General features: G+C 40.8%; 1 protein-coding gene across 3 annotated transcripts in view; it reads right to left on the reverse strand.

The window, feature by feature from the left end:
- Positions 1-1,474: 1,474 nt before the first annotated feature.
- dtx1 (deltex 1, E3 ubiquitin ligase) overlaps positions 1,475-22,491 on the reverse strand; it is a 58,116-nt gene continuing 37,099 nt past the window's right edge. For 2 of the 3 annotated variants that reach the window (XM_034212633.1, XM_034212632.1), the window contains exons 3-10: positions 21,166-21,913; positions 12,232-12,293; positions 11,461-11,622; positions 9,446-9,507; positions 9,140-9,298; positions 7,885-8,046; positions 6,508-6,597; positions 1,475-5,786 (exon numbers count right to left, since the gene is read on the reverse strand). In XM_034212633.1, the coding sequence (XP_034068524.1) occupies positions 5,562-5,786; positions 6,508-6,597; positions 7,885-8,046; positions 9,140-9,298; positions 9,446-9,507; positions 11,461-11,622; positions 12,232-12,293; positions 21,166-21,913 (1,670 nt within the window). In that variant the 3' untranslated portion in view covers positions 1,475-5,561. The remainder of the gene's footprint in view (positions 5,787-6,507; positions 6,598-7,884; positions 8,047-9,139; positions 9,299-9,445; positions 9,508-11,460; positions 11,623-12,231; positions 12,294-21,165; positions 21,914-22,491) is intronic. The other variant, XM_034212635.1, reaches the window with a different exon arrangement.

A 22,491-nucleotide genomic window follows, 5' to 3' on the forward strand; every position in this document is an offset into this window, starting at 1 on the left:
ATCACCATAAACCTGACCTAAATACGGTGCTTTTCTACAGATTACTTTATTACTGCACTGGTAAGGTAAAATTAGGCCGATTAATAAGATGTGAAGTGCTTTGTAACTTCGACCCGCTTGACTGAATACACAACAAACAATGAAGAAAGAGTTTTATCTGGGCTGTTTCGCTGCCAGCTGCTCCCCCGGGACCCGAAAGTGGCGTATAGCCTGCACTTCAACATCAACGAAAGTGCTCGATAGGCTATATGCTATATTGAACCATTGAACCAAACTAACTGTATCACTATAACATGATGATGATGATGATGATGAAGAATGCATCTAACGTTCCGCTGTTCATCACGTGGTTTCCGAAAAAAAGACGATCCGCGAACAGAGATTTGAGATCCGTGAACAGAGATTTGAGACCCGCAAGCGCATTTTTGGGCCACAAATACAAAATGGATTCACAAATGCCTGATCGAAAGGTGTAAATGTTAAAGAGATATTCACAGATCTTTTTTTAATTTGTGAACATATTTAGCGTATTTGCAGATCCGTTTTACACTTGCAAATGTATTTGTGAGTTTGCAAATCTTTTAAATGCATTTGTGGATGTTGTTTTACATTTACAAATTACATATTTACACACACATTATTTTTATGTTCACACAAATAATTATGGGACATATCTATGCCCATACTGTTTCTTTAGTTGAAAGCCCAGTGGCGATCTGTCATACTGATCATACAGTCAATAACTTTGTTGTTGTTAGCATCTGGTTAGCTCGCTATGCTAACAAATATAAGAAGCTTTTTCTCCAACCAGTGAGGTAAAGGCACATCTTTATATGATCATTATAGTTATAAAAAACAAGAGAATAAAGTAAACAGGTATAACATACTATATGACAGTAAACAAAAGTTGTTATTAATAAACAATAATACAGTTTGAAAGGGAAGTGATTTGTAAAATATCCATAAAGAAAAAGAAATCTGCTTCCAGTTCTGTTTCATATGGGTGTTGAGAGATGTATCCATAGAGCTCCTAATGTTGCTCTCAAAGTGCACCAGATTTATGCTTTTAACTTCAACATTTAAAAAAAATCTTCCGGGTGGAGCATCCCCCCCGGACCCCCCTAGAGGAGGTTAGGATCTGTTAGGAGGAGACTGATCTCTGATCTGCAGGGTCATTGTATGGGAGGAAGAGGGTGTGTGTTGAAGGGGAAGCTGATCTCCCACAGGCCTGCTTTAGTATGCATCAACCACAGCACCAACATACAGCAGTCAGTGACAGAAAAGGACCATAAAGCAAATTTACTGCCAGTGAAAACCGTTTCCGCTGCACTCCTCAGCTCCAGCAAAGCTCATTTATAATAACCATATAAAGAGGTGTAGAGCAGGGAGTAGCCTGAAGAGAAGGACATGGTGGAGCTAAATGACATGCCACCGAGTGGAGAAAATAACGAGGGGGGAGTCAAGGTGACAAAAGTTCAAACAAACTACCCTTATCCAGGGCACGTTTATTTTTCCACAAGAAACACTCAAACATGCAACAATGTCATCACAATTCAATAAAGACCGATAGATTAAGAAGCCCTTTATAGTTGAATCAATGTATCTTTATATCTTGCTTTGAATTGATCTCTGTTCATCTTTGTGAAGCATTTTAAATAGCAAAATGTAGACACTGCTTCTGAGAAATCAAACTACAAAAATCATGATTCGCAAAATGTCAATTAAAATGGGCACTTCAATGCAACACATTCGGATGTTTGAGATGTTAAAAGACTGAGGAGAGCAGCCAAACGCTGAGTCGTCCCCATCTGCGGAAATCAAACCCGGTAGAGGAAATCAACTTTTATCTAACTGGAGTAAGATGCAAAACCACAGTGCTAAATCCCCAGAAGACCTGGGGGATATCTCTAAAGAAGCTATGATGTTTTCATACGCAAAAGCTATGCATTGTCAATAAACTTGCTCACAGTTTGGTTAACATGCACCTCTCGGAGAACATTACTGTATCTTTAAAGGACATGAACCTAATTTCTGTTTACTAGACGCAAACTCGGCATACATTCACACACACTCGCACAAACAATCAGATACAAACACACAGTATATCCACTGAAAAATGTTAAGATATCATTTAGAGAGAAGTACAGTTATAAGAGGGTACAACTGCAAATACTTCATATAGGCCTGATAAAAGTGACTACCACCTCTAATCAAAGTGAACATAGCATGGAATGAATCTTAAGAGTAATACAACAATGTTATGTTATAGTTCTTTTAGAGACAATCATAATTAAAAAAAAGACATCAAAAATATACGTGTTCTAGTACATAGCATGTGAATATCTTCGGATCGCAACCCCTTTGTTCCTGGAGGTAGGCAGTGGCACCCCATAAAGAAAACATCCATTGTCATTTAAAACCAAAAAGATCTGCCTTCTTGCTACACATAAATCATGTAATAGATCTTAAAAATAGTAAATTGCATAAACACCATCTCTCTCTTTCTTAATCAGACACATAATATACCAAACCATGTTGTGTTCATCATTGCCATATAAGTCTGTACACACCTGAAAAGTCTAAAGGGCCGTACTACAAGGCCGACACATGGAAAGGAAAAGTCAAAGAAGAAGCAAACATTTGAATTTCTCTGGTTAATGAAACTTCAATCAACATGGAAAACATTCCCTGAAAGGTTGGATGCATTCTCTTTTGCTGTCCCGTAATATAAAGGGAGTCAAAAAGGTTGTGAAGGAAAAAAAGAGAACAGGCCAAAAGGATATGTTTTCAACACCTGGGTCAAATATCAAACTCACAAATAACTTTAGTGGTTTGTTTAGCATGTGCAGGTATCACTGTAAACACACAAAAGTAGTTCAAAGCCCCTGAAAACGTTTTTTCTCTTTAAAAAAAAAAAGAAGGTTTCTCTGTAACATAAAACACTCATGAGAAAGCGGCAATTTAAAGCTAATGTGCCTAGCTTAACAATAACAAATCTAGTTAACAGCTAACCTTTGTAGCTATAGCTAGTAGCTGTGAGGGAACTTGAGGCCTTGGCTTGTTACACTGTATGTTTTTTAAGACAAATAAAAACAAGAGTGGTCAAACTGTCCAGTTGTTGAATTACTTAGTATATTGCCAGGCAAAAAGAGGCTTTTTGTATTAACATGCCAAGACATGAATACGAAGAAATGGCAGATCATGTATTGGTGTGTTTGTGTACGATAAAGTAAGAAGATGATTGAGAAAATGGGTTTTCAGGGTCTTTATAATTTTCAATAAAGTAGGTTATATCTATTGACAACTGACAGGAGGTCAAATTGCACCAATCTGTTGCTCTATGTAACTAAAGCAAAGACCCTAACAATTATTTGTGTCTTTTATTTCACCCAGGCGCGCCGTTTTCACCTCCAAACTGAACAGAGATTGCCGACTGCAACCATTCCCATGTCAAAGTAGAAAAAGAGAAATGGCCCATTGAGGGGTCTATGGGGGGAACGGACATCTTCATGCTGCTAAAGCTCCCCCACCAATAATAAAGATACACTTACTGTATTTATTGGAGTCCCACAGGATCGACTACACAGATTCTACATTAAGGTAACGACAGCAGCATACGCTAAAACTACTTGTAATATAAGACGTCCATAACATGTAGTACATTTTCAACAGTCCCTGACATACTGACAAATTCATCTTTGCCAGATTTTCTGTATTCATGTTAAGATGTGCCTGTGTATAGATATGTGAGCCAGATGGTCATTTTATATATTCTATATAGAAGAGTATAAAAATAAATTAAACCAACACCACCGACTCAAATTGAGCTTGAATTTAAAGGTAGCCTATATCACATCTGCAAATGTATATCGTATATATTTTTCAAAGCATCGCAAGCCGGTTTATAAACATCAATAAAATAAAAAAAACACAATTTAAAGACATTTTCCTAAAAACTAAAAGGACTGATCAAACTAAACCGTTGCCTCAAAGTGCTATGGAAGACTATGATTCACTCCAAAATTAAGCTCACAGCTGGGTGCCCACACGATAAACCATGCATCTACACCCCCACTCATTAAAATTGATCAGATATAATTATGGAGAATTATGCAGCACTGGGTTATCTTTAATCTCCGAGTAGAGAAACAGCACAACTCCACCAAGGATCTACAGAAAAACTCTTTACCTCACGGGCATAACATCTGAGGGGGAAATGGAGAGTGCAGAACTAAATACTAGACCAACATTTGCAAGTACTCTGCTGCTGCTGAGGAGGAAAGAGGCCATACATTAGCATCTTGCCTAACAACTCTGAGTGAGCTCACGCAGGACAAGAGATGTTTCATTGCTCGCTAACAAGCTCACAAGAGACTTGTGGATCGCAGGCGAGCAGGAGCCAAAGATGGATCTCCAACAGAGAGAACTGTTGGTGCTGAAAGACGAACGTCCATCTGCCAGGAGTGTGTTCAGCTTTTCTCCTAAAGGACCTCAAGCCAGCATATTATTGCCTAAGAGCACGCAACCACACACTCGACCCTCATGTATGGTCAGCATGATGGATGGTGCCGACGCCCGTGTTGCCTCCAACATGGAAAAAAATAGCGCAGGCTTTATACAAACAGAGGTCAGCGTCATCAGTGTGTCAACAAAACAAATGAGTTTAACCTTGGAGCGTAGCAAAAACCGCTTCACAACCACAGCCTTTCAACATCTCATAACGGGCATCAAACTGTCTGGTAAGATGCTTGTTTTATCTATCTTTCATGTCTCCGCTCATACAACACAATATCAAACATTGATGTTTTATAGCCTCTGGAATTTATTTCATGCACTACAGGACACACTTTCATAGTCGAAAACAATTGACTTAAAGTATCTGAAGTGGAAAATATCCGAAATGCCCATATGCAACTGTACAGTCACCAAAAACACGCCACAATCCTCTCTTTCAAAATCACGAAACCACCACTTGATACAGGACAATAATCAAATATATGAAAAACCGGGGGATGCAATTAATTAATTCCTTTGGATGAATACAATATGCTGAAATTCTCTTAAATATAATCTTGACAACATCAAGCAACAGCTGATCTATCAACATTTCATCAGATTGCAGGTTATCGCCCAACCTTCATTATGCAGCGTTAGTCTGGGCCATGCATTCTGGAGTTTAGCATTTTAAAATATGCCAGGTTTGTCCCCTCATCAAGTGCAGAGGAACAGCTTCAGTTTAATCTAAAAGGGGTTAAATACCATTCACCAAGCCACAATCCTAACCTTGTCTTTACGTTTGTTACCCTCTGAGAACTTGCTCAAGGCATGGATCAAGAGGCAGCAGGGGGGAAATCTTAGGTTATACAAATCAAGATATCGACCATAACCACGTCATTTATTTTTGCTTGCGTTGCTCTTGTGCCACTGCTTCTGCAGGGTATTTTCGTTTGTGGGGAGTAAAGAGTTGTCGGCTGCTTTTTGGCGCATCATGAAGCTTCCTGTTGCCTGGGAGACGGTGAGGCATGGTGTGCGCTGTTCCTGTGTACCATCTCAGGCAACTATCAGTCCTTCAGGTTGTCCTCGCCGACCCCCTGGGCCGACAGCTCTGTCAGGACGTTGTCCAGGTATTTGTGGTCCGGGTAGCCGTGACCAGTCAGGTTGGAACCAAATTCTGTCTTGTGGTGAATCTCGTTCCACACCACCGTTTCCGACTCTCCCGTGGTGCTGGACGTGCCGATGGTGAAGATGAGGCGTCGGTCCCAGGCCATGATCAGCAGCTTCAGGACCTGGAGAGAAGAAAGAAGGATGTCATTATCCTGCTTTAGCAAGAAGAAAGTAACTATGATGTTATCCCTCTTTCAAAAATATTTTTTAGCTTTCATATACTACTCAGATAACCAGGTATACATAAGTGTTAGAAAAAATATCACTTGTCACCGGCTTGAGCTTCAATATCAGGATACATGTATTTATTATCCTTGCAAGAATGGAAGTAGTCATCACATACAGAGCATATGGTACAACTAGTACAAGAGAGGGTGTAACACAGTCACAAGATGCAGAATACCGGTTCAAAGCAGTATACAATGTTTAGTTTTAGATTAGTTAAGACCCACGTCAGAAATGATCATGCTTGTCATAATGTCTATCTCCATAAAGGCTGAATCATAATGTTAATCGTTGTCACATAGCTATCATATGCCTAACAGTGTATCCTGACGCTCTTCCAGGTAATCTTACATCCTGTTACGTACACAGTTACAGTTGGGCCTTTGTTATCATCTGCTACTCTGAAAGAGTACATTCAGTATTTTCCAAACAATAAGTAACTTCAAGTTTTAGTGAAGAAAGATCTTTATATATAATATACAAGCAAGATAAGGAGCAGAGATGCTTTCCCCTTCTTAAGAAAGAAATAATGTGCAGTTAAGCACACTTGCAAGGATTTAATGCTTCTGAGCTGTTGTTGTCTGTGTCTGATTGTTTTCATGGACCATCAGTGCTTACCTTCCTGCCTTTGTCATTGTCAGGGAGGTAGCAGTGTCGAGGAAACCCTCTGGCACTGAATTTTTTCCCGGGGCTGGGGTGCTCATTGGTCTGGTGAAAAAAAAGTCAAGCAAAAACACGTTACAACTCCTCTCCCAATTACGACTTTATTGTGTAGGTGATGTCAACAGCAATAAGTAGATAACAATGTAAAAAAAAGAAAAAAGAGATATGCTATTGTGAATATCCAATTATTTATTTTATCTATTGTTTATTTTTCCAGGGACAGCACACACCTAGTAAAGAGGAGGGGGGTGCAAGGTTATGAATAATTGTTATATATCAAGCGTGCATCAGAGTAAAATAAGAAGTTATAGAATTTGAGGAAATGGTTTTGTTTCAGTAACCTTAGCATTTTGTTTTTGTAGATATATTTAAGAATTGTGCTCTCATAGCTCCAATATGAAAAAAACTTGATTAAATCATTTTCCCACCCACACTTATTAATAAAGGAATTTGTAGTTACAGCTGTCTTGTCATGGTAAATTGGTCACATAATGTTTCCTATTTCCAGCGAGGTTTGAACATTTGTTATATCGGGCCTTTTTTGTGTGTCGAGAGTCCCTTCACCTCTTTTTGTCTCCTTGTCTCCTCAGTACATGTAGACCAATGAGACAGACCTATCATCACAGACATCAATCTGATTGCAAAGCAGAAGAAATACAGTGTACACCTTTAGAGATATACGTTTTATCTTTTGTTTATTCCTGTGATAGTTTTAATTAATTAATTGATTTTAACTGTAATATTATTTAGCCGTTGTTCATTAGCTCCATTACAGAGTTACATAGTGGACCGAGGAGAAAGAAGAGAAGCAGGAGACCTACAGAAATGTTCCCTGAGCGGTCAGGTCACCCCCAGTATTCTCTGTCCCCCGGGACACAAAGCCTGTTCCTCTGGTGGGAAAAGGTCAGTTTATTGACTATTAAAGCTCCTTTAAGCAGTCAGGATGAAATACGCAACCTTTTCATCTCACCGACACAGAACCAGGCTGCAAAAACATGCTCTCCTCTCCACGGCAAATGCAATGAAAAATCCAAATGACCTTTATTGGATCCGTTTATTCTCATCTCTAAAATATATTTATATTTCATTTTAAATGATAAATTAAATGCTGAAAAACCCTGAAAACCAATGGAAGAAACATCCATCTTCTATGGGGGATCACCGTGGGACATGCATAGCGGCAACACCTCATGTTCCTGCACTTATAACCGTCTTTCAGACTCAAGCAGATAGGTAGCAGTTGTAGAAAAGCACACAGATGTAGAGATATGAAACAAAGGATCAGGGCACAAAAGACGCATGGTGGATTTAGTGAAGTGGCACGGTTCTGACCTGGATCCCAGCAGGAATGTCGTAGACGATGCGGATGCTCTTGGAGTCTGGGTAGCCGGGCAGGCAGTGGGGGATGACGTGATACTCCATCTTCCCAGGAGGCTGGGTGCCCGTTTTCTCCCCATAGATGGTTTTACATGTTGGGCACTGAAGACTGCCATCCTGTTTGATAACAAAATATAAATATTGGCAGGGTAAGTGGTAAATTAACCCAAATTAAAGACATTTTTTACTTCACCTCCTGTGATTGTAGTCATGTAGATATTTTGGATTTTATTTGCGTTTTGAGATATTTGTCTCTGATATTTCAGCTTGGTCTCCCAAACAATTACATGAATGCCATTTAGTTCGTAATGCTGGAAGTAAACTTATATTTAAAGCCTCTCAACATTTCTCTTCAACATGATGAAATGATAATCTATCATTTGAAAGGGTACCCTTGCGATGAGAAACCCATAGAGAATTAGCAGTTCCCCTTAGATCTACGAAGCAATTAGGAAAGATATTCAACAAGCACTAAATCAGTTAACTAATAGATGTATTGGTTCACTAGAAACACAACTCAAAATGAATGCTGAAGGTAGATCTACATCTGGATTTTTAAATAGTAACTGTTTGCTAATATGTTAATGGTCATTAATGGAATTTTTTCATGGTTAATGTCAAGTGGCCAAAAAGTCTTTGAATACAGCTTTGACAAATATTTAACTGCAACATGTCTCTCCAGTAAAACTGTGTTAAAATATTTGATTGTAGTTTGAAATGTTACGACCATCACAACAGGATGAAAACAGAAATCTCAAAGAAGGATATGTAAAAGAACTCAGAGAAACAAAACCAAAACGTTTTACTCTTTTAGATACCACCAGAGCTAAGTGACAAAATAAATTAAATTTGTCTAATCCGGCCTTTTAATAGTAATTGATACATATATATCACATGATTATACCAATTATTGGTAATGTAACACTGATGGCTGCTAATTAAAGCTGCTAACATTTGCATTAACGAACAGCATATTAATGCAAGTAAACTGAACCGAAGTGAGCCATATGTTTACATTTTTTAAAGTATTTTTCTATTAATACTTGTATGACTTATCTGATGGGACTTCATAACATTCCCATCGGTGTGCAATGATATTGAATCCTGATCATCTGCCAATGCCATACAATCCATCAGGGCCTCACAAGTTTATAATTTGATCAACTAGAGTGACATCATAACAACGTCTGGCTCCCAAGCTTTTACCCACCTTATTGCCATTGTTGTACATGGCCACCAGGCACAGCAGATGGTACATGTGGCCACACTTGCCAAGTTTGCCCACCAGCTCTGGCTTGATGCCTTTGTGCTGCAGGATGCCTTCATAGCCTGACGCCATGACCAGCCTCTCCATGCAGATGGTACAGTCCTGGAATAGACAAGCAAAATACTTCAGCTGTCATTCTAAGTGACTGTGTAATCATGAGACTTTCACACATGGTTAGGACATCTAACGGTCGCAGGGAGCATCTCTTGGTGGTGAGCAATCTTCTGTGCATGCTTGTGTTTTTCTTACCTCATCTGGCACCACTTTAATCTTCTCTGTGTATCTTCGCACCACATCCTCTGGGTTTTTGCCTTGTCATAAAATAAAGCATAAGAGAAATGAGTAGTAGCAATAAGACTGTTAAACAACTGAACTGCTGAAACAATTTCATAACATTCATCTGCTACTTAGTAATTATTTATCTATTATCTAATATATCATTCCAATAACTTGTATATAGACTCGTATTGCACTATTCCACTTTTTTTTCTCTCACTTTTTTTTTAAAGAAAAACAATTTTTCTTTTTGTATTACTTTTAATATAGTATATTTTAATATTGGTTAATATTGTCTGCTTATCTGTATTATTGTGTTGCATTGTTGGAGAAGCCTGTGACCTAAGATTTTCAACGACATAATTACTCTGTAGCTATGTTAGTTTGACAATAAAGACCCTTGAACCTTGAGTTGACCGGTGAAGAAAAGACAATCCAGCCACTTGCTTACACACACCACAAGTAAATATGAAAAAGGGCAAGATAGACCACTGAATGGCATTTGTTTGTCATTTAAACACAAGAGAATAATAACAGTAAGATCTTGACGGATGACACACTTTTATGAGTTTCAGCCGTCACGCTGACAGCTTTTTTTTTCTGATGAAAGAGTGTTTTCCCATGTGAATGTAGTTCACATGTCTGTGGTGTTAAGGAGGAGGTCACCTTCAAACTCAAACATAACCCAGCCATCCCCACACTCTCATAATCCCTGTGTGCAACCAGGCTAGCATGGCTGAGAGTACACCCACAGCTTACACCCCTAATACGCTTACAGGCAACCTCTTCTCCCCCGGGAGCCTTTGTTTGTTCATTTGAGGGACAGCCAGCGAAAACAGAGGGAGGGAGAGCAGTGGAGAGAGGAAGACTGAGCAAAAAAAAGGTATAAAGGCGGAGAGAGGGAAGAGGCAGAGAGCTGTGAAGAGAAGGAGGAGTGAGAACAGGAAAAATAATTTGTACGCAATGCCTACTTGATGGCTTCATTAGCCTGGATCAAGAGCTGTCTGACCTTTTTCTGTACAGAAAGCAGAGAAGCCCATAAGCCCATATCTCCCTGCTTAAGAAAAAAAACACTTTTGTATTCCCCTCACAGCTCTCCAGTATCAGAGTTTAAACTCGGCACATACAGGTTGCTCATTTGGCAGCTGCCTCATTCCTCCATTTATTACCCCAGAAATGTTTAATCATCGTTCATTTAGAATTATAGTCTCCCCTAGTAGGAACTTTCCTATACATTTACAGCGACATATCAGGATCCTTCCGAGTAAATTAGATTAAACTGTGGGACCCGTTAAATTATGTCCCACTGCATCATCTGCTCTTAAGGGTAGAAGAGGACGACCACGGTGCAGAAACCGAAGCCCAACAGCCTCACTGATCAATTAGGACAAAGACTCCCGTGGGAGGCGGGCGGTTTCCAAGGCTTCCATCGACCAGCACTTATTCAAGCACAAAGCCGTCCAACTGAACACCAGATCCCCTCTCAAACCAGCTCCGTACAACATTTCCCCTGTTAATTACTTTCCTTACAACTGCCTCTATCAATCTGCATGTAGTGTAACACAAATAAAATGGTTACAGTAACACTTTCGCTGCGTTTTCTCATTAATCTGAACAAGCAATCATCATTACATTTTATAGGAGCTTTTGAAAAAAGGTAAAGGCATTCTCGCGTCACTAATCATCAGTGACCATGGTGAGTGTGGATTTATTGTAAACCTTCATGCAGCTGAAATTGGAAGCATTTAAAGGATCATTTTGTAAACAGCTTTGATTTTGTTTGCATGGTAAACAACAGACAAAGGAACAGCTGATGGGGAAACATCCTGCAAAGCTTGGAAGGAAAGAGAGAGTCTGCTGACAGTCAGTGGTTTCTCTTCTCAGTGCATTTCCAATGTTCCAAAACCATATAAAAATATCATGGTAGCATTTACACTTTGTTCTCAATTCACTTCCTCCTCTCTTCGCATTGACTTGCTCCATCTTACCTCTCCTCAGGTGCTTTTTCTTGGTTTTGCGGCGCATGCCATTGATCCCTGGAACAGGCTTCATGTCGCTCTTATTGATGGGGGGCGGGTGCAGAATGGGCTTGGGGGCCCGGGTCAGGCAAACCGGCAGACCTGCAGCGCACATCAGGATACCTGTCATACCTGAAGCATAAGGACAGCACACACACATACACACAAAAATAGACACAAAGAAGAATGGAAAAAAACACTAATTGTAAATGTCTTTCAAGATCAATAAGAGTTTCAGCACTCAAATCAAATCAATTTTTAGCAGATGCTATACAATGAATAAGAGCTAGGCGATAAATAAATATGACAATTTTGCGTCTTTTATATTGACATGACGAAATTAATCAATAGAAAAACGAACTAACTAAAATTCCTCTGACTATTCTGTATGTGTGTGCATCAATGTAAATGTAGTCAGCGTGTAGCTTGAAATATATATATGTATTTTGTCTTTATAATCTCACCTTATAAGTTTCTTATAAAATGAGGAAATACTACTTCATATATATATATATATATATATATATATATATATATATATATATATATATATTACCTCATTTGTGAGGTAATTAATTAACACAGGTGTATCCAAAATATATTTCACAACATAGTTTTTTCATAAATATATATATTTATTTATTGAATTGACAAAAAACATGTATACTGTAAAGCCATGATATGACATTCAAGGATTAAGGTATTTGGACATATTGCCCAGTAGCCTGAATGTTGACTAACCTGCTAGGGCTGGGTGCACTGGTCCAGTTCCAGTCAGGTTTTTTACTGGGAGAGCAGGAACCCTAAAAAAAGCAAAGAATAACATTTTTTAAAAGTACATCATGGCCACAGAAAGTGTCGAGCTTGCATCATACATTCATTCAGGGTCATACTACCACCTCTAGTGGCCATTAGGAGACATCAAGATCCACAGTAAACACAAATCATCTTCTCTGTGCGGCAGTCCATTCTTGTTCTTTTCTCAAAACCAAAAAACACATTTAAAATGTCCTGATCATGCATCATTGCCTGTAATGCCACAGTTGAGAAAAGTGAGAACAGCAGCCCGTTCTGCCCCACATGCCACAAAAAACTGTTAAAATGTCACATGTGCTTCACCACAGAGACAGAGACAACTGCAATGGGATGAGACAGCTTGACTCATGTACAAAGCACTGCAGCAGAGTCTGATTCAGGATGACATTTGGAGAGGCTGGAGTTCATGGTGAAAACAGACGACAAAGACAGTTGACTTGCGCATTCTCACAGATCTGTGGAGCTAGCCGACAAAAGCACTTCAGGCATTATTATGGGCACACAATCAGTGAGTCGCTATAGAGGGCCGTGGTTTACTGAAAAGCATTCAGAGTTTTCAGACCATTATTCTTTCCTCAGGTAAAGAGAACGCCCCAGTGTCATGACAAGCCAACTCAAGTTATGCATTTGCAATCAATATCTTGCTTTAAATTAGGGCTGTCAAACGATTAAAATCTTTAATCAGATTAATCACAGCTTAAAAATGTATTAATCATGATTAAATCACCATTCGAACTATGTCCAAAATATGTCATTTATTTATGTATATTGTTGTGGGAATGGAAAGATAAATGAAAGAAGGCGGATATATCCATTTAACATACAGTATGTATGTTTATTATAACATTTTTCTGTGTGTCAAAATGAAAGAGAGCACCTATCAATCATCAAACCGTGGGGTCTTAATTCATTACGTGTTGATTTCTATCAACGGGGGAGTACTTCAGGAAAGTCGACTGGGGGGGGGGGCTAGTGGAGTACCTCGTGACCACAGAGTGTGACCGTTGTGATCAGCTGTTTTAGCGCAGTTCTCCAGTGAAGAGGGGGAGTCTCCCTCCGCAGCCGGTTGGCGTAGTTTTGGCACAATTCCGTTGTACAGACCGACGTTAACAGCAGCCCTGTCTGTGCACACGGAGACCGACTCTGTCGTCCGGTGATCTAACCGCCTTCTGGAAAAGCTTCACAAGTACGTCGGTACGCAAATGCGCTTTGTGACACAAGTGACGGTACGCATTTCAGATTACGCACATAACCTGCAAAAGCATGAGCAAAAATATTCTCCGTCGGGACTTCCTGCAACAACACCACGCCGTTATCTTGATTCTGATTGGCCAGAAGACATGATCAAAGATGTTCTATTGAGAAAACGATCACTAAGTGACAAAAGTTTTCAAAACCGTTTCTGGTCTTCGGTATTTCCAGACAAGTGGCTACTGAAATCAATCTTACCAACTGCTGTCTGCAATTTACTCCGCGCGAGTTGGCAGACTTTATTTTGCTTACTTTAACATCATTTTTCATGGTGGGGCTAAGCCATTTCTTGGTATGGGTGTAGCCTACCCCAGCCATACCCTGGCGCTGCCACTGGTGGGATGTATGGGGCGGGCCATTCTGCACATGCGTTAAATGCGTTAAATATTTTAATGCAATTAATTCAAAAAATTAATTACCGCCGTTAACGCGATAATTTTGACAGCATTACTTTAAATCACAGCAAAGAAGCAACACGTAAAGAACCGGAATTGAACACGTAATTGCACCAGATGCGAGTTGGTTGTAAAAAAAGGCCCACAAAATCAAGTCTCGTAAATACAGTGAAGCATTCGGCTGCTAATCAGAACAATACACTTTTCTCATGAGTCTTTATTAGCTGTTGGGTTGGGGTTAATAAAGTAAATATCTAAAAAACATATATTATGTATAAGAAAACGAAACCACAACTTGCTGGTCTACTACAAGTCAATTATTTTGTGTTATTGTGTGACTTTGCTGTTTTAGAGTGTTATCTCGACCTCCTCAAAGTCACAACATATCACAAACTAAGATCTGGCATGCAGACCACCATCTTCTGTAGGGAATACACTGGCTATGGATAAGTACCTCATACAACCACTCTTTAAAACATCCAAACAATCCCTTTACGTAGATGATCTGAGACATTTTTTAAACATAACTTGAACAAAGTTACATGAAATTATCTGTGTAAATGGGGCACTGCTCACTGAGCAATTTATCTCAGTATATCACACACTCACACACACTAACTAATCTCCACATATACTTCTACATCTCTCTGCTCTCTGACCATGAAGGGACTGAGATCTTTGGCCCTGCAGCGCTCAGGCGTTTCACAGATCCGCATCAAGAGACTGCTTTGATATTAGCCAGAGCCTCTGTTCCTGCGCCAGGGGAAGCCCTTCAATTAGCTGAGTGCAAGCAATAAGGGAAAGGGACGCGAGGCCTGGCTGAGGCTGATGTGTCCCATCGTCCCTTTGGTAGGGACTCGCTGCACTTTGTTTCTCACACCAGAGGACCAGAGAGCAGGATCAGCTGACTCCTGTTGTGTGTCAGACTGGAAACAAAAGAAAGCTGGTGATGTGTTGTTGTTTCCAACACCTAATGTCAAAATGTTGAATTCAAGATGTGAAACTGAGACAGGTTTGATTTTTAGTGACAAAAGCAAGTGATTTCACACCCTCAACCGCAGCAGAGGAATTCACTTGTGAACTCCCCCACTGCAGTCACTGCTTACAGCTCAAACCAACTAGTCGATACATTACTAAGTTAAACAAACAGTTTTGCCTTTTTTATTGGTTTTAAAAGTAGAGGACATTTTTTACACTGGACCCGATTATGCTGTTTGGGGATTTTCCTTTCCTGGTGTGTGCACACAAACCAATATAAGATAGATAAATAAAGCATATAATATATCTATTTACCAATCTATATCTCTCACACACATTTCCCCTTCCTGCCTGAAACGCCTCCATTGGACTCCTTTGTTTACTTCAGTAACATAGTGACATCACTACGTACGCTCTCGCTTCTATTGGCTAGCGCTCCAACACATTGTACGTGATCGAGATGTTCTGCCCCTTAGCCTAAGTGGTTGACCAATAACAACACAGACGGCCAGCTAACCAATCAGAGCAGACTGGGCTCTGGTTTCAGACAGAGGGTGAAAAGAGCTGCAGCACAGGCAGTATGATAAATAAAAACCTATTTCAACATTAAAGCGTGTAAACATGTCACACTAGAGGCACACAATATGAACCTGAAAATGAGCGTAATAGGGCTCCTTTAAGGCAGAGCAAGTGCCAAACACCTTTTCAAACCTGAATATCAGAAGTAGAATGGGATTGGCCAAAGCGGCATCTGATACTCATTAAAACCAAATTAGGTACAGCCCAGTGGGAGAGTCTCTCCTCCATTTAAACATGCACTTAGGCCTAAATCAAATCAAAACACATGACGCCTCCCTCTATGAACGCATGTATAATTAAGCTTGTTCAGTGAGAGCGCTGTGATCAAACAAATAATTTTCATTAGGAGAAGAAATGAGACAGCACACCATGAGAGCCCTTAACACCATCTCATTGTGTGCCATGTGCACACTGCACAAACTACACACTCCTATAGGCACACAGCACAGAGGATTTGTCAAAGATCCATAACATTACATTAATTAGGAAAATGCTTTTCATCTTTATTGCCTTCAGATTCTGGCAAAGATCTTGGCATGAGCCGGCAAGTGTATCGCATAATAAATATGCAATGTTAATGAAACAGCTACACACTGTTTGATTACACATCCACCAAAAAAGCAAAAGCTAACATACTTATCTACTCTGTTTTTATGGTGTATTTTAATACGAAGACAAATACATCCCCATCTTGCAGGCAATTGCTTTTTGGCTGTACTTCATTACTTCTGTAAAGAGCGTGATTACCTATCATTACAGTGCAGAATTATTTGTAAACACATGACTGCATCCTTTACCAGCCAGTCGACCTGTAACCTGTAAGCAGCTTCCACTCCATCTAATTCTGCGCACCCTTTTCTCTTAATTTGCTTTTAGAAATGTGCACCTGGAGGTATGACCCTCTCCATCATGGCTGTGCCTGAAGCAGCTTCACACACTCTGACACTGACAATCCTAATGCTGGATTATTTCAACGGTTAAACTCCTCCCCCTTGTTGCTTATTCCGCTCTCTGCCGCACATAATTCTTGTCTAAAAATACCGTCATAATTACCGGGAGTGCATCAAAATCCTTTGTCATTACTTATCATCTAGTTCCTAAAAGTGTGCTGCCGGAGGTCTCCACTGATCATAAACAACAGGCTGCGTTAGCTCATGAGTAATTATACCAAAACGTCAGTGCAAACAAGAGCAGACCTTTGGCCTTTACACTGCAACCCTTCTTTTCCAGTATCCAAGCTTTGACAAGGCTCCTTTGGAAAAGATCCCCTCTGCATTTATTTTGCTCTGCCAACTCAAATGTACAGTGGGGCAAAAAAGTATTTAGTCAGCCACCAATTATGCAAGTTCTCCCACTTAAAAAGATGAGAGAGGCCTGTAATTTTCATCATAGGTACACTTCAACTATGAGAGACAGAATGGGGGAAATAATCCAGGAAATCACATTGTAGGATTTTTAATGAATTAATTGGTAAATTCCTCAGTAAAATAAGTATTTGGTCACCTACAAACAAACAAGATTTCTGGCTCTCACAGACCTGTAACTTCTTCTTTAAGAGCCTCCTCTGTCCTCCACTTGTTAACTGTATTAATGGCACCTCTTTGAACTCGTTATCAGTATAAAAGACACCTGTCCACAACCTCAAAAAGTCACACTCCAAACTCCACTATGGCCAAGACCAAAGAGCTGTCAAAGGACACCAGAAACAAAATTGTAGACCTGTACCAGGCTGGGAAGACTGAATCTGCAATAGGTAAGCAGCTTGGTGTGAAGAAATCAACTGTGGGAGCAATTATTTGAAAATGGAAGACATACAAGACCACTGATAATCTCCCTCGATCTGGGGCTCCATGCAAGATCTCACCCCGTGGGGTCAAAATGATCACAAGAACGGTGAGCAAAAATCCCAGAACCACACGGGGGGACCTAGTCAATGACCTGCAGAGAGCTGGGACCAAAGTAACAAAGGCTACCATCAGTAACACACTACGCCACCAGGGACTCAAATCCTGCAGTGCCAGACGTGTTACCCTGCTTAAGCCAGTACATGTCCAGGCCCGTCTGAAGTTTGCTAGAGAGCATTTAGATGATCCAGAAGAGGATTGGGAGAATGTCATATGGTCAGATGAAACCAAAATAGAACTTTTTGGTAAAAACTCAACTAGACGTGTTTGGAGGAGAAAGAATGCTGAGTTGCATCCAAAGAACACCATACCTACTGTGAAACATGGGGGTGGAAACATCATGCTTTGGGGCTGTTTTTCTGCAAAGGGACCAGGACGACTGATCCGTGTAAAGGAAAGAATGAATGGGGCCATGTATCGTGAGATTTTGAGTGACAACCTCCTTCCATCAGCAAGGGCATTGAAGATGAAACATGGCTGGGTCTTTCAGCATGACAATGATCCCAAACACACTGCCCGGGCAACGAAGGAGTGGCTTCGTAAGAAGCATGTCAAGGTCCTGGAGTGGCCTAGCCAGTCTCCAGATCTCAACCCCATAGAAAATCTTTGGAGGGAGTTGAAAGTCTGTGTTTCCCAGCGACAGCCCCAAAACATCACTGCTCTAGAGGAGATCTGCATGGAGGAATGGGCCAAAAATACCAGCAACAGTGTGTGAAAACCTTGTGAAGACTTACAGAAAACGTTTGACCTCTGTCATTGCCAACAAAGGGTATATAACAAAGTATTGAGATGAACTTTTGTTATTGACCAAATACTTATTTTCCACCATAATTTGCAAATAAATGTGATTTTCTGGATGAAAATTACAGGCCTCTCTCATCTTTTTAAGTGGGAGAACTTGCACAATTGGTGGCTGACTAAATACTTTTTTGCCCCACTGTATCTCCTTCTCCGAGCCTGGCCACAATCAAACCTATAAAAGTGGACAGTAGTGTGCTTCTGAGGAATTACCATTTGCTATGGCGCTTTTTTGTAGGTCAAACACTGCAATTTCTGACCTAAAACCAATGCAAATTAAGTGTTGAATCCAACCCCTTCACACCTAACTCATTAAAACCACCTTAATTGTGGCCCATGCTAGGTCAGGGCACGAGGGTTGCCGTCCTTTTTCAGTTTTTTCCTCCTTCCTATCCTGAGGGAACCTCCAGCCTGCCTTGAGCAATTAATCAGACCGGGAGGGATGTGATTCCCCAAATAGAGACTACATTAGGCCTAGTTAGGAATGTGCTGACGGAGGTCTTATATCTCCTCATCTGTTTATTATGCACCATAAAGACAGTAAGAGGGGGGATGGAGAGAGAGAACTCAAGGAGGGCTTAATTGCATATTGCTGCGAGTATCAGGAGGCAGAGGAAAGCCCTGTACGTGCTGCACTGTGGGGGGTTTACAACCAATGCACTTTCACCTCCTGAAATGTCCTGAGAATTAAGCAATAATGACACCAATGATTCTAAATTACATCAGTTTGGTCCTGATGAGCTGACATGATTGATGAATTCATTTTTTATATAAACGTTATCTGGTGGTAAGCCCCAGAGCTGCCCACTGAGAGATAATGAACTTCACACACAGCCCTCCAGCCAACACTCAGGCGAGCTGTATTCAAACAAGCAGAGTGAAGCTCGTAAACACAGCCAATGACAGCGTGCACATTCATACACACATTCGTGCCCTGTTGCCTGAAGACAGCGCGTCTCAGCTCAGAGATCTTGTTACATTATTTCTGTTCAATCCACCCTCATAATATGCTTCTTTATCTTTCAAACAGTCTTATAAATAAATATAATAACTCCTCATCACTCAATGTTATCATCAACTCTTACAGCTTTTAAAAAGTGAGAATCTTCTGCTTTTTGAAAAACATCTGAAGTTGCAGCCCTACTAAACATAGCCTTTGTTTCACACAAGTGTTAATAGAGTGTAAACTGAATCATTCAAAAATAATCTATAGCAGCCTGTATCTGTCGTTACTACACATGACCTTGTTTCACAGGTCCTCGGTTTATGGCAGGCATCCTGTAGAAGCAGGTGTTATATAGTGGGCTGTGTCAAACCCATTATTAAGATAAACTGATGTGTTTACACAAACCAGCAGATGGTGCCACTTCTAATATCAGTTCACGCAAGACAGATGCATTAAACAACACCATTAATAGCCCGAAACCCTTTGGTTCCTTCACACAATAAAAACATCAATATTTGAACTGTAGTCTCCAATGATACACAAGTCAAAACAACATATGGATTGTGCTTATGGGCAGATGAAATCAATCCTATGCAAGAAATGTAAATGCTATGGTGGTTTGTGTATCTAAAGCAGTGACATCAACTCCTGTAAACAAGCCATAGATGCCAATTACCTTTCTCGCACCCAGCACCCGTTTTATTCTGGTGTGTGAAAAACAGATCTGATGTTTTGCATTTTGTGTGGGTTCCTCTGTTATCGGCCCTGAGCACGCTTGTGTTTTTTTTTTTCTCATTTCATTTTGTGTGTGTGAGCTCATGTTCTGTTGTGTGTGTGAATGTTAACCACACTCATCCTGTATGTCGAACCACTCGCCTGGGAACTGACACACTCCACCTCACCCCCAGTCTATTCCTCTCCCTCGCTTTTTCTGTGTCCACAAAAAACATTTTGTGTGAAAAAGTGACATTCAAGCTTTCACTGATTTCTTACAATAAAGAAGAAAATGTATATACCTCCCATGCTGGTTTTCTTTATGCACACAGTTGCATCATTTTCCACCTGCTTGCTGTATAAAACAAGGTCATGGCCTGCTACGAAGAGCAAAATCTTATACGTTTCCATTCAGTGTCGCAGAATGAGGCCACAGAAAGTAAAAGGATGTGTGCCTGGGTGAAGGACGGCATTATTCAAACACGCAGTAAGTGTGTCTCTCCCCATGAGCAGTGCGAGCAAAATTGAATCAAATTAGATCAGGAGTGGTTTATTTTAGTAAAAGAAAGCAGGATAAAGGACTGAAGTATCGGTTACAACTCTACACACACTTCTTTTCCTCCTTTCGCTGAATCGCTCTGAGGTCACAGCGCTCAGCTGAAGCTCCCATTTTTCCTTGATCCATTATTCATTCTTTCCCAGTGCCTCCATGGCAAATAGCTTTCCACAGCTACACCAGAGCCTGCCCGTGCATGAACACCATACAACAAAAGACACGGTTACACACACAAAGATCCAGATATTCAACCTACAATGTCATTTTCTTCATGACCACCACAGCATGGTGTCATAATAAGAAATGTGTAAGCAGAGGCCACAGAATAATATAGAAGAGCTGCAGTATTTCACGCCTATTGGGGCCAACATAAGCTCATTATGGAGCAGTCGCCATTGCAGACGAACATGTGAAAAGAAGGGTTCTTCCTCTGTAAAATCAACTGGACCCAAGGCTTTTTCTGCAGCTGTAATGATCCATATGTTAACGAAATGTATCATAAACCAGCAGAGAGAGGTAGAAAACGACAGAGAACAATACTCCTGACACAAAGATACTAAAGCTTTGTGAAGCAGAAACGGAGATTGTCTTTGCTTTTTATATCCTCCTATTGCCTCAGCTCAACTGGAAATTCAACCAAATCCGAGCATTATGCCTGTGCTATAACAAGTAACAGGCCACTGCATACTCCATTCAAAGTGGAAGATAAGGGGTATGAATGCTTCTGTTTGTCATTACCCTGGTGGGACGGCTCCTCTGGCAGTGCTCATGGAAATGCGCTGTGTGCCCGGCCGGTTCAGGTTGTTCTGTCCGTTGATGGTGAGAGCGTGGTGGCCATGGGCGGATGAAAGAGTGGGCATCACGGGGGAACAGGGGAAATTGGCAGAGGACAGTGGCAACAGCACCTGTTCAGCTTTGGCATGCCCACCTCCCATACTTATGTTATTGTTGTTGGGGCCCGAGGAGGCGGATGTCGGGGACCAGAGAGAGGTTCCAGCAAAGGTGTTGCTCTGCCGCACTGCAGTGAGAGTTCCTGTAGCGCCTGTGTTTCCTGTTGTCCCGCCGTAGTGCTTACGCCGTTGAGAGGCCAGAATTGCATTGGAGGCGGCTCTCGTGCTGTTGACCAGGATGCACTGCTGGCAGGAGCAGGGCTGGCCGGAGTTTGCTCCCACGGGCCACGACTGGGACTTGGGGATGGAGCCCATGATGAGCGGGTAGGCCAGGTCCATGCGTCTCCGCAGGCGTCTCTTACGCTGACTCTGCCTGTTGGTCTGACACATGCTGTTGAAGTCGATGAGGTAGCTGAAGCCCAGAGAGGTGAGGTCCAGCCAGGGGTGCTGCTTCTCGTAGGCATTCTGGATGGTCACACAGATCTCCATGTCATACGGCGTCCACGAGCCGCTGTCGTTCTCCCACTCCCACACCACGCCTTTCCCCGGGGCGGACGACGGCTCATAGAAGTTTCTCTGCGCTGGTCTCATCGTGCCTAAAACAAAAGACAGGGGAGAGAGTGAAAAATGAGGACAAAAAAAAGAAGCTTTTGTTATGGTCAGCTACTTTGCAAGGACAGAAGATCACAAATGATAAATGTGAGGAGGAATAAACATCATTTTTTAGACCAGATTTTCTTTATTCTGCATCTTTTGACACCTCTGCTGGCTTTACAGATTCAGGTCAATTAACTAATCCGTCCACAGGAAATGGTTCTAATTTTGAAAGTTCATTATGAGTTTCATTATAAGCTAAATTAAACCATTTAGTTTGTCGTTCATAAAGTCTGAGGACTTTCAAGAGACAGACTAAAAAAGTAAATTAACTTTGAGTCTCTTATGTGGGTCAAGCTACAACAACTCAAGGTACTGGACAAACCTCCAGTTTGTAAATCTGTTTAAAATGTAAAATGAAAAGTCTCAAGCTCAAGCTGAAATAGTAAGTGTAACTTCACGTGTAAGATAAGCGTAATGCCCATTTAATTTATTGTATTGATTTCTCTATTGGTTGCAAATGAGATGACTCTAATTTGATGAGTCAAAATCAAGCCCCAAAGAAGAGCGCCAGCCGTTG

Source organism: Gymnodraco acuticeps, unplaced genomic scaffold (assembly GCF_902827175.1).
Source record: "Gymnodraco acuticeps unplaced genomic scaffold, fGymAcu1.1, whole genome shotgun sequence".
Lineage (NCBI taxonomy): Eukaryota > Metazoa > Chordata > Actinopteri > Perciformes > Bathydraconidae > Gymnodraco > Gymnodraco acuticeps.